Genomic DNA, 12664 nt, shown 5'->3' with positions numbered 1-12664 from the left:
TTTTTCTGCTTTATCTCCCCAAATCCCCCCTGTACATAGTTGTATATCTTAGTTGCAGGTCCTTCTAGTTGTGGGATGTGGGACGCAGCCTCAACATGGCCTGACGAGCCATGTCCGCGCCCAGGATCCGAACCCTGGGCCGCCGCAGCGGAGCACGAACTTAACCACTCAGCCACAGAGCCGGCCCCGCTACCATTTTTTAAAAATCAATTTCCTTATAGATCAGAAATTGCTGGTTATATTCCTAAAAGAAGGAAAAAAGAATATACTCACATTAATTACAAACAACTATAAAATATCTACTAGGTACCCTAACAAGAAATGTGTGGGATCTATGAAGAAAAATTTAAAAACTCAATGGAGAAATTTCTCAATGGAGAGATATATAAACCTAAATAAATGGAGAGACATGTCACATGCATAGATGAGAAGAGAAGATGCCAATTTATCCCAAAACAATGAATTGTTTGAATAGAATCGCAATCAAATACCAGTGATTGTTTTGTTTTGGTTTGTTTTGGTAATTTGACAATAATTGTTCTAAAATTAACCTGAAAGAATAAATAGGTAAAATCAATTAAAACATTCTGGGAAAAAAATATGAAGTCATAACATGTCAACACTAAATCACATAAATTTCCAATAATTAAAGGCAACTTGCTAGTGCATGAATCATCAGATCAGTGGAACAAAATGCATATCCCCAAAACGGAATCTCACGTACGATCAGGAAACCACCCTAGAGGGACTAGGGTGGAGAGGTAAGGAGAATGGATTGAGAGAGGCCGAACCACGGTTCAAACCCCAGCTCTGCCACCTACTCACTGTGTAACCTTGTGCACGTTGTTTAACCAATCTGTGCCTCAGTTTCCTCATCTCTAAAAGGAAATAATAAAAGTACTTAGCTGGGTGACATGTAAAGCATTCAGAACAGAGCCTGGCAATAGCAAGTGCTATATAAGTAGTTGCTATTATGGTGTCACTGTCACAAGTCACCAGGGCCAACTTCACGGGTGTGTGACCTGCACAGTCACACAGGGCCCTGCTCCTAGAAAAGGCCGCACATACTGGTTAAAGGCTCTGCTGTCATCATATTAAAATTCTTAAGAAGTTTTGAAGAAGAGTCCTGCATTTTCGCTTTGCAATGGACCTGGCAATTTGGGTAGCAAGTCCTGCAAGTCAATCAGGAAAAACATGAATTATTCAACAAATGGCACTGAGAAAACTGATATTCCAGGGGGGGAAAGTTCATGTGAGGTTCTCATTTCACCCCATGTGGCACACTACAAACATAATGATACAGTTTAAATAAAAACTCCATGTTCTGAATTTGAATGGGAAGTACTGGCTTGAATGCATGATGAATTTTATCTTTAAAAATTTATAATATATGTTTTCTAATACTGTTCACTGAATAGGCCTAGAAACAAGAACCCAATAGCAAAGAGCACTCCTAGCTCCTGGATATGGTCTTGTAAGACTATTTCCCACTGAAAGGAGCTAGGGTTCCTTGCAGAAATGGCTGATTCCAGAATTTGCATAGAAAATGTGCAAGGTGAGCCTTCTCAGGAGGCTTGAACAGGAAATATAGATGAAAATCTTGTCTTACCAGAAAGCAAGGAAGTTATCAAAGACTATATGGACATGTCAACTAGAAGAGGTTCCCACTGGGCAAAGATGGGCCAATTGGAGCATCAATAAGAACGATAACTGCAATAGATTATCATACATTTTTTTTTTTTAAAGATTAGCACCTGGGCTAACAACTTGTTGCCAATCTTCCTTTTTTTTTAAAGATTGGCACCTGGGCTAACAACTGCCGCCAATCTTTTTTTTTTTTCTCCTGCTTTATTTCCCCAAACCCCCACTGTACACAGTTGTATATGTTAGTTGCAGGTCCTTCTAGTTGTGGGATGTGGGACACCGCCTCAATGTGGCCTGAGGAGCGGTGCCATGTCCGCGTCCAGGATCCGAACCCCGGGCCGCCGCAGCAGAGCGCGCGAACCTAACCACTCGGCCACGGAGCCAGCCCCTATCATACATATTTAAACGCATGAGTTCATAATGGTATTCAAAAAAGAAAAAACTTAATGGCCATCTGAAAGAACCAACTCATTCTTTTGAAAACTGGCAAATACAAACCAAAAAATCATGTGTTTATCCTGCCATTCTTAGATGAAATGAAACTCATAGTAACCCTATAGTTAACGAGAGGAAATTTTCCTTCGTAGAATTCTACCTAATAAATGAAGAAGAAAATAATTAAAATATCACCATTTTGCAATCCATTATGATATGTTGAATCTAAGCATGATCATCAGTGACCACTAATATCACAGAAAAAGCTAAGTATGCATTAAATGCCACCTGATGGATGTTAAAACATGAGCTAAATCTGATCAAGCCTTTAGCTCTAACTACCAATTTACAGCAAATACAGGGAACAGAAGAATCTGTTAAGCATCACTTTAGGGATGCAGTCAGCAAAATCCAGGCTATGGAAGATCCTGCAGGGCAAATGACTCAGTTTCTTCAACTAACACATTGCAAGGAAAAAACGAGGAGAGGGAGAGGAAGCCTAGAGCTTGTGTGAAAGAGACAGCAACTAATTCTAATGTATGGACCGTATTGGGATCCTGATTCAAACAAACAAAAATAACAACAATGAGACAATCAGAAATTTGAACATTTACTAGGGTTTTTTTTTTTTGACATTAAAGAACTATTGTTAGGTATTTCTGGCTATGACAATGGTGTTATGGTTATATTTTTTAAATGTCTTACTTTTAGAGACACATAAGAAATATTTACAGACTAAATGAGATGATTCCTGTGATTTGCTTGAAGTAGTCTTGGGGGTAGGAAGAAAGTGGGTGGGGATATTGGTGGAACAAGATTTGCCATGAGATGGGGCCAGCCTCGTGGCCTAGAAGTTAAGTTTGGCCTGCTCTGCTTTGGCCACCCGGGGTTCGGTTCCTGGGCACAACCTCTACCACTTGTCAGTGGCCATGCTGTGGTGGTGACTACATACAAAACAGAGGAGGACTGGCACAGATGTTAGCTCAGGGAGAATTGTCTTCAAGCAAAAGAAAGAGGAAGATTGGCAACAGATGTTAGCTCAGGGCAAATCTTCCTCAGCCAAAAAAAAAAAAAAGATTGATCGTGAGTTGAAACTGGGGGATAGGGTATATGGAAGTTTACTATTTTTGTTTGTGTTTAAGATTTTCCATTAAAAGTTAGAAAACATATATCCAGGCAGGAAAAAAGCTTACTCATAAAAAGATGTTTAAACCATACAAAATATATGAGTGAATATTTAGCTGATCTGAATGGTTAATGACATTCTAAACATAGAAAAAAATGAGTAATATACTAAAGAAAAGACTGCCACTTTAAAATAAAAACTAAAAATGTGTGTATGCTTTAAAAGTATCATAAAATTAAAAGATACTCTAAGAAAAATACAACTTACGACAAATACAAGATTAAAATGCTTAGTATATAATGGAGTTAATAATAATAGGTAACACATTGTGCATATAATGCACTAGGCACTCTAATAAGCACTTTACAAAAACCATTTATTATAAAACAGAAAAAGTACTAATATTCCATGTTCTAATGGATAATTCATGAAAGAAGTTCAAATAGTCAATAGATATATATTTAACTTGACAATAATCAAATAATTGCAATTTAAATTGCACTAAGATTTTAACCTATCAAAGTAGTGAAGATCTGTGTTAATGATTAACACCTATTGTTGACGGTGCAGTGAAATGACTGACTTCTTACATTGCCAGTGGGCATGTTAAGTTGGAAGAATCTTTCTAGAGAAGAATTCTCAGCAATATTAATTGAGTCTTGAAAACATTTATACCTTTGAACCTATTATTATGCTTTCAGGAATTTACAGCATTGACATGATCAGAGATGCATATGAACAGATATGTCCTAGGCAGTTCATAAGAGTTTTGTTTGTAATAAAAACTGGAAGCAACCTAAATTCCAAAAGGAAAAAAAAGGAACATTTAAATAAATTATAGAACATCAATACCTTGGACTATTAGGGAACCATTAAAGTCATGCTTTCAGGTGGAAGATACCCCATCAACAGGTGAATGGGTACTGTAATTGTGGAGTATCCATATAATGAAATATTATTCATCAACAAAAAGGAATGGGTAACTGATACACACATCAACATAAATGAATCTCAAAACATTATGCAGAGCAAAAAAAAAAAAATCAGACCAAAAAAAGGAGAATATACTGTTTGAGTCCATTTAAATGGAATTCTAGAACAGGTCAAACATCTCTGGCTAAAGAAGTCAGATTAGTGGTTGCCTCTGAGATAAATCCAGGGATTGATTTAGTAGGAACATGAGGCAACTTTCTGGGAGGATGGAAAAGTTCTATATCTTCTTCTTTTTTTTTTTTTTGAGGAAGATTAACCCTGACCCAACGTCTGCCACCAATCCTCCTCTTTTTGCTGAGGAAGACTGGCCCTGAGCTAACATCTGTGCCCATCTTCCTCTGTTTTATATGTGGGACGCCTGCCACAGAATGGCTTGACAAGCAGTGTGTAAGTCTGCACCCGGGATCCAAACCAGCAATCCCTGGGCCACCTAAGTGGAACGTGCGAACTTAACTACTGTGCTACCAGGCCAGCCCTGGAAATGTTCTATATCTTGATGGGTGTGTGTTAAGTGGGGATTCCTTTTGTCAAACTCATGTCCCTTACCTACTTAATTTCTGCTCAGACTTCATATAAGATCTAGCCTTTGACTATGTAAATCAGACCTCAAAAGATCACATTTTCCAAGAAGATTTAATAAAATAGACAAAATACTCAGTTTACAGTCTTAACTGGAAAAAAAGAACCATGATACAATGCTATGTATATAGTATGGTCCTAAAAATGTAAAAGAAAATACACAAATATAGATAAGATACACAGATAGAAATGACAAGAAGGATATATTCCAGTGAGCATGTATAACTTCCAGTATTAGAAAAAGCAGTAAATACTCTTGATACCTCACTTTATACAAACTTTCTTTTTCTCTTTACATTCTAGCTTTGGCCTTCTTGCAGTTCCTCAAATACAGAACTTGTGTTTCCTATGCCTGTGATGACCTCCTCATTCCCTCCAGCTGTTTAGTTCCTGCTCAGCCTTCAGCTCTCAGATCAATCTTGACCTCCCCAGAGAAGCCCTCTGTGCCCCCTTCCCCTCCAGCCTCTCCTTTGTGGCACTTAACAATAGTAATTTTTCATTTCTTCGCATGTCCCTTGAGGTAGCCCCACTGCAAGGTTTAGGGCACTGTCCTCTAGACTGCGGAGTCTCCCCAAGACTTCTGGCTCCAACTGCCAGTTCAGGGGTTTTCCAAAACCACCCTAAGCTTCAATACTGCTAGAGAAACTCACAAGTCTTTGAAACCTCTTATACTCATGGTTACATTTATTACAGGGAAAGAATACAAATTAGAACCAGCCAAAGTTGGAGAGATACATAGGGCAGAGTCTGGGCAGTTCCCAAATATGAAGCTTCTGTTGTCCTCCGGATGCCTTACCCCCCTAGCATTTATGTGTTACAGTATGCACCGAGTATTGTCCATCCAGGAAGCTCACCTGAGCACCAGTGTCCAAAGTTTTTATTGAGGGTTCATTACATAGGCATGATTGATTTGTTGATTGTGTGGTTGAAGTCAATTTCCAAATCTTTCTGGCTTTCTGGCTGTGGCCAGCTTCTATCTTAAGACTACTGGGTATGATTGTTCCTACTCTGAAAAACTCCTTAGCATAAACTATCAGGTGTGGTCTGAGGGGCTCACCATGAATAACAAAGACACTCCTCCTTTCACTTGGGAAATTCCAAGGGTTTAGAGGTTACTTTCCAGGAACTGGAGGGGTCAGGGATAGGGGTGGGAGGGAACCCCTCTTTGAGCAGGTCAAATTCTTGCTACATGACATGGTTATGTAAATAATGCCCCCCACCCCTCCCAGTTCCAAAGGGCTTGGATCACATCTCGTTTTGCTCCCCATCTCATTCCTAGCACCTAACATGGTGGGTGGCAAATGCTGAGAGTCTGTATAACATAGTAGTTTATAGCAGAGAATTGGCAGAGTCTGAATTTGAATCTGAACTCTTCTTTTCACTGACTAGGTTGACCCTGGACAGGTTATTTAACCTCTCACTGCCTAACCATCCTCATCTGTAAATTGGAGACGATGATCAAACCTATCTCAGAGAGTGCAGGGAGGATTAAATGAATGGTCATCAGTAAAGTGCTCAGAATAGTGCCTGACACAGAGTAAAAGCTAGATAAATGTTTACTATTATTAAATGCTCAATAAATAATTGCTGATTGAATGAGTGTCTGGCAACGAGAGGTGCTTAGTAAATATTAATTGAAAGAATATAAAATAAGATTTTCTTCTTTAGTAGATTTTCCTATTTTTCTATTAATATAGTACCAGATGTATTGATTTAGACGTGTCATCAATATTCCTGATTTTCAGCTCTCAAATGAAATATTATTCTAAAGATAATAGCTTAATAATATGCCTAAGAAAAGTACAAAAAGTTCAGAGTCTTTTCACCTCTCCAGCAAAGAGTCCCTTCAAGCGTAGAGTGAGGAGTTGAATTAGACAGGGTCCAAGGTGTCTTCCAACTCCAACAAAATGTTATTTGTCCTCAGGAAACAAACTAGATATAACAACAGAGAAGACCATTTTACATGGAGGCATGAAACCTTTGACTGTGTAAGTTTCCATTAAGAAAAAGGAACCAAGAGAACATTTGGCTGATTACCAAAATTCATCTTTAATATGTGAGAACATAGGTTTGAATTGTGGCAATGAATTTTTATTAATTCAATGGAATTTGACTCCCTGGCAGACCACACACAAAGGTCATAGAAAATTTATGTTAACCTGTGAGAAATGGTTTATTTTATCTTGTCGCTTAAACTGGCCTAATGTGAGTGTCTGGAAGGTGATTGATCCTGGAATCAGTAATGTCTCCAAACAAGAGATTAAACACTTTCAAATAATACTATTAGCAATTAGAAAAAAGAAGCAACTTTTTAAAACATTCATTTTAGTTACAAAGTAATGCATACCCATTTAAATACAATAACCAAATGTTTTTAAATTGTTTTATTATTAAGCGATTATTATTTAATAATAAAAAGTAAATATGTTCCAACCGCTCTTCTTACCATGTTTCTTTTCCAAAGGTAGCAAATGTTAGCAATTTGTTCCACATATTTCCATGCGTATACACACAATTAAAAAGACGTATGTATGCGCTTGTTATCAAAAATATTTGTAAAGTGTTACTTTTTCTTGCCATTTTAGTGTTACCCCAGGCAGTCACCCAGTTTGAGGAACTGGTTGGCATGGCGGAGGCCCTGCTTAAAGGTGGAGGAACCATGTCAACGTCTGCGTCCACCCTCTGGAGAGCCACAAACAACTCCTCACCAGATTCCTTTGCCTCAACGTGCAGTAATTCTAATTCTAACTCCAGTTCGCCAATTTCCTTGAAAGCTGAGGAAGAGCATCACATCGATGAGAAACAGGTCAGTTGAAATACTTGCCCTATCTTTCTCTCAGATAGAGTTAAATACAAAAATTAAAATAAGAGTACAAGATGATCATTGTTTTATCATATAACTTTAGGAAACTTTAGGTCACAACCATAACATTCCAATTGCCTACAACAATATTTTTTTTACAATAAACCTAATATTTGTAAAACAAATATCCAGTTTAGAAAACTAAAGTCAAATTGTGGACAATGATGAAGTTATTAAGCTAGAAAATTCTTCAACCAGTGACAAAAAGATAACTATGCATTAAAGGTTATAAAATTATATCACTGAGAGAAAGTAAATTTCAGCCCCTGTGTGCTGGCTGAACACAATTCTTTTTCTACTTTCCCAATTTCTCTTAATCAGGAAACAGAAGCTAAAAAGACAAGAGTTTTGTTAGAATCAGGTATCAGCCTCGGAAAATATGCCTTCAAGAGCAATAATTAAATACTAACAATCTAACATTCAGAATATTTGAATCTCAGTGTATCTGTTCCCTTTTGCTGTGTAACAGATTAGCACAAACTTAGTGACTTAACATAATACAGATTTACTATCTCAGAGTTCTGTGGGTCAGAACTGTGGTGAAACAAACGTGTCGGCAGGTGCCCTCCTTCCTGGAGGCTTTCTGGAAGAAACAGTTTCCTCCTCATTTGGGTTGTTGTGGAATTCAATTTCTTGTGGTCATAGAACTGAATTCCCTGTTTTCTTGCTGATTGTAAACTGAAGGCCATTCCTGCTTCTCAAGGCAACTGCATTCCTTGGTTTGTGGCCCACTTCTGCCATCTTCAAAGCCAGCTGTGTCAGGCAAAGTGCCGCTCCCTCTTGGAATCTGTCCTCCTCCTTGTGTCCTTTCTCTGACCCACTCCTCTGCCTGCCTCTTCTACATGTAAGGGCTTCTGTGATTAGATGGGGCCCACCTGGATAATCCAAGACACTCACCCCATCTCAGTTACTTAACTCTTAACCACACCTACATGGTTGTTTTTGCCATAGAAGGTAACATATTCACACGTTCCAGGCATGAGGATGTGGAATTTTCAGAGAGCCATGATTCTACCTCCACACTGAGCAGGAAGCATTGAGGATGGGACTAATCCTTAAAGCACCAAATCCAGACTTCATGACAAGAATTTGTATATACTCTGGAATACCTCACAAATATTAGGAATTATCTCAAAGATAATAGTTGACTCTAACCTCTGATATGTAAAATATATATCAAAAGTATAATACATCCCCTTAAAAAATTTTGGTTTTGTTTTCTGATATGTCTTCACTCAATTAGTAATATATTTCTCCAGATAGTACTTTTCTTTTTCTAATTTCAATTTTTTTTTTTTTAGTTCAAGATTGAAAAATGGCAGATAGCCCGTTGTAACAAGAGCAAGCCTCAGAAGTTTATCAATGATTTAATGCAAGTGCTTTACACAAATGAATACATGGCCACCCACAGCCTGACGGGGGCAAAATCCTCTACTTCAAGGGACAAAGCCGTCAAACCAGCTATGAATCAGAATGAAGTTCAAGAAATCATAGGTGCGAACATGATTGCGTTATATCGTCACATGAATTTGAAATTATTTTACCCTTCAAGGTTAAGTTATCCTTTCACCATCTTTATTTTTTTCAAGATTACTTTCCAGTGAAAGAGAAATCTCTTATTAAATATGAGGTATAAACCTCTTATTAAATATGGAAAATTTTGTAGAAAAACTCTACATTAAAAGTGGTTGTTAAAATAAAACCAAATTTTACATCACTGAAAAGTTTGAATTCATAGCTGTAGAAAGGTAAATTTTGAAAATCCTTTGAAACAAAATTTCAGAAAGAGTTTATATCTTATTTTCTCTTTCTTATCTTGCTTATATCCCTTATCTTTTATTCTAGAAAAAGAGAGGTTAATTTGAGCATCCTATTTATGGTTTTTAAGTTAATGAATCTCCTTAAATAAAATAATCTAGATAATAAAATAATTTTTATTTTTTGCAAATATCCAGCAAATTTAGAGAGTCCCTGAATCTCAGCTCTCTCTATGTCAGTAGTATGTCATTTCCTTAGTTGGAAAAGGGTCAATCCGAATCTAGTTTTTTTGACTGATGTTGAGAATGGATAAAAATAAATTCGTAACATTTTGGAGCAAGGGGACTTGCTCCAAAAAGCAAGAAGAGTTCAGAGCAAGTAGCAAGGTTCAAGCTGAGTGGTACCATAGAAAGACAAATATGTAAGCTCTCGGCTTATAATATAGATCTTCGTTATCTGTAGCTTTGCTTTGAAAAATCTGCCTCTATATTCATCGATGTAAATATATCATGGGTGTTTGGGCTGCTCTTGCAAAATAGAGACAAAATTATAGTGTAGATTGTTTGACGCTTTATCTCAGTTCATACCTTCAGATGCAGAGGCCTCATAAAATGTTTCATGTGTTATTGTTGTTTTTACAGGAGTCACAAAGCAATTATTTCCCAACACAGATGATGTTTCAATTAGAAGAATGATAGGGCAAAAGCTGAACAACTGTACCAAGAAGCCAAATTTAAGCAAAAATCTGAACTCTCAGGATATTAAGTAGATCCTTTTGGTAAGTCCTTTAAATCTTCACAATCCTTTCAAGGTGGCAAGGAGAGGTAATACTTCTATCCTTGGAACAGCATTTTCTGAACACTCTGCGAGAGACTACTAATGTCCTATGAAATACTAATACGTGTACCTGAGGGTGACGGTGGGACAGGAAGGGGGTGTAAATTTGGGAAATACTGAGTTCATTTGCACAGATTTTCCTTTCCCAGAACCTCTCAGATGTTTTGATACCCAAGCACAACAGAAATCTCTCGGGAGGGGTTATAGGATGTAGTGTTTTCCAGAGGAACTTTTTTTCTTTATAGAACATTAGTTAACTTGTGGGTGGAGGTAGAAAGGAGCCAAAGGAGGGACACAGGACAATTTACAAGTGTTTCTCTAGAACAAGGGAGATGCAGACCCTTGGGAAATCTCTGAGGTGCGTCAATGGGACTGAACTTACAACTCTAAACAGCTTTGACCTGTGTGCTAAGTACTGGCTGGAAGTATTGAAGGTCTCCTCTGCCATCCTCCATTCTGCTTCTCACTGTCTTTAAGTCTTTAAGTCAGCTGTTATAGTTTCCTTTGTTTGATAAGGATTTTTACCAAGATGTTTCCATTGTACTAAGAAGGGGAATTCTTTGTTTTTAGTGAGTTCTGACGGAAATCACTGGACAGTCAGGGCCTCCCTGGGCAGAACTGTGCAGTGGAATTTTGTGTGTGCTTTAGCAACCCAATGTTCTGGCCATTTCACCTGTGCCCACCCTTCTTCTCCATTATTTTGATGCAAATATGTGAAAAATATGCATTATTGGTGTTATTAATATTTTAAATTGATAAGAGGTATATGGTAAACACATAAGGGCAGGTTTCTCCCCCACTTTCTTTACTTTTATCTTTGACTTCCACTTTGCCTGCGATGTGCCTAACTCTAGCCACCTCTGAGACCACTTCTCTCTTTCTTCTGACCGTGTTTTAAATGGATGTGGAAGTGCGTGAATGCAGTGATTGCCCCACCCATTGCTGACTATCACCCCATCCTCCTTGAGGGTTCCTTACTATGTTGCTGTACAACTAAGGCTAGGTCAGTGAGAGGCAACAATAGTCTCTCTTCCCTAAAAAAACCCAACAACTTATAACAACTGCAAGGGGATTATTTCCCTTAGCTCATACATGCTGGTAGACTGACTCGAAGATTTTTATAAAAGATAAGGATTTTTGTGATTAAAGTGATTAAAAATTTCAGTAGGTTGTGAATCTCACATCTTCCCGCTTGGGAGAAAATTTTGCTTAAATGAGCCCTTAGAACTTGTCATTTTGACATGAGGTTACCCAGTTATCCTGGTGTAGGATGGCCAAGGTCCCTTCCTAAATGCCAGGAATCCAGCCCTCCAAGTCATAGGGCTGTCTTTGGGAGCACATTATTGTATGTCAGAGCTCTGAAAATCATTTTAATACCCTAACTGCTGCCTTTTTAATATCTCATACTGCCAGGGGTAGGCACAAAACTCATCTTTGGCCATATCAGTCAGCAGAGTGTTGAAGATATTAAAGTAAGAAGTTTTTATATCAGTTTTGCATGTACTTGCCAGTAGTAGTGTTATTAAATCACCTGGCTATGGCATTAATTAAAATTGAAAAAAGGAACAAATCTTTTGCTATGAATCCAATCTGTTCTGCTGCCTTCTGGGCCTGAGCTTTGCTTTGTTGCCAAGTTGCACTGAATAGAAATATATTTTGAATCAGAAGTAGAGATTAACACTAGAATGGAAAAAAAATTTAATTGGCAGGTATCTTTCATTTGAAGTATGGCTAAATGCAGATTATTTCAAAAGGACTGAGAAAATATGCTGGGAAAGACAGGGTCACATAAAACCGGATTTAGCCATGCTTGATGAATTAGTCAGATACAGCGCCACCTAGTGGAATGCTGCTCCACTTTTCTCTTCTTGGTCGTTTAACAGGAGCCTAAGATGACTACACTTACTCAGGCAAACCATACCCCTTCCTCACTCCGCCCGCGAGAGTATTCTTTGGAAAAATAACTTTCTTCGCATTACTATTAGCAAGGCAATATGTACTGCAAAATCATGGAGACGCCTACGAATTCCTATACATCCGGGAAGCCTAGCCACCCCCACTCAAGGGCCCTGTGGCTGACTGTGCCTTCCACCCAGTACTGAACTCAAGGTTGCCCCTAGTGGGTTGGATTTGACAGGACAATCATTTCCCAGCCAAGACTCATTTCTGTAAGGATAAGCGCTCAATTCCATCCTTCCCCCTTTCTCACCTATCGTCTCTCACTGCTGTGACCGCCCTCAGGTTGCCTGCAGCTTGCACTTTGCCAGGAGTGCCATGTTGCCAATCTTTCTGACCTTTCTCCATATTTTGCTTTTTTCTTATACTAGCCAAAGAAAGTTTTATTTATAAGAATTACAGAATCCTAGAACATCACCTCCATGACACCCCGCTATGTGGTCAAACAGGCTTCTCCTGAAATTTCCAAAGCT

The 12664-nt window shown here is 38.2% G+C and overlaps 1 protein-coding gene across 3 annotated transcripts in view; it reads left to right on the top strand.

Annotated features, from left to right (window-relative positions):
- BEND6 (BEN domain containing 6) overlaps window positions 1–12664 on the top strand; it is a 54624-nt gene that overhangs the window by 38141 nt on the left and 3819 nt on the right. For all 3 annotated transcript variants that reach the window (XM_046640605.1, XM_046640604.1, XM_046640606.1), the window contains exons 4-6: window positions 7363–7583; window positions 8942–9134; window positions 10040–10176. In XM_046640605.1, the coding sequence (XP_046496561.1) occupies window positions 7363–7583; window positions 8942–9134; window positions 10040–10167 (542 nt within the window). In that variant the 3' untranslated portion in view covers window positions 10168–10176. The remainder of the gene's footprint in view (window positions 1–7362; window positions 7584–8941; window positions 9135–10039; window positions 10177–12664) is intronic.

Source organism: Equus quagga, chromosome 15, assembly GCF_021613505.1.
Source record: "Equus quagga isolate Etosha38 chromosome 15, UCLA_HA_Equagga_1.0, whole genome shotgun sequence".
Taxonomy (NCBI): domain Eukaryota; kingdom Metazoa; phylum Chordata; class Mammalia; order Perissodactyla; family Equidae; genus Equus; species Equus quagga.
Note: the sequence above shows the minus strand (reverse complement) of the source record. Positions and strands in the feature narration are given on the sequence as shown.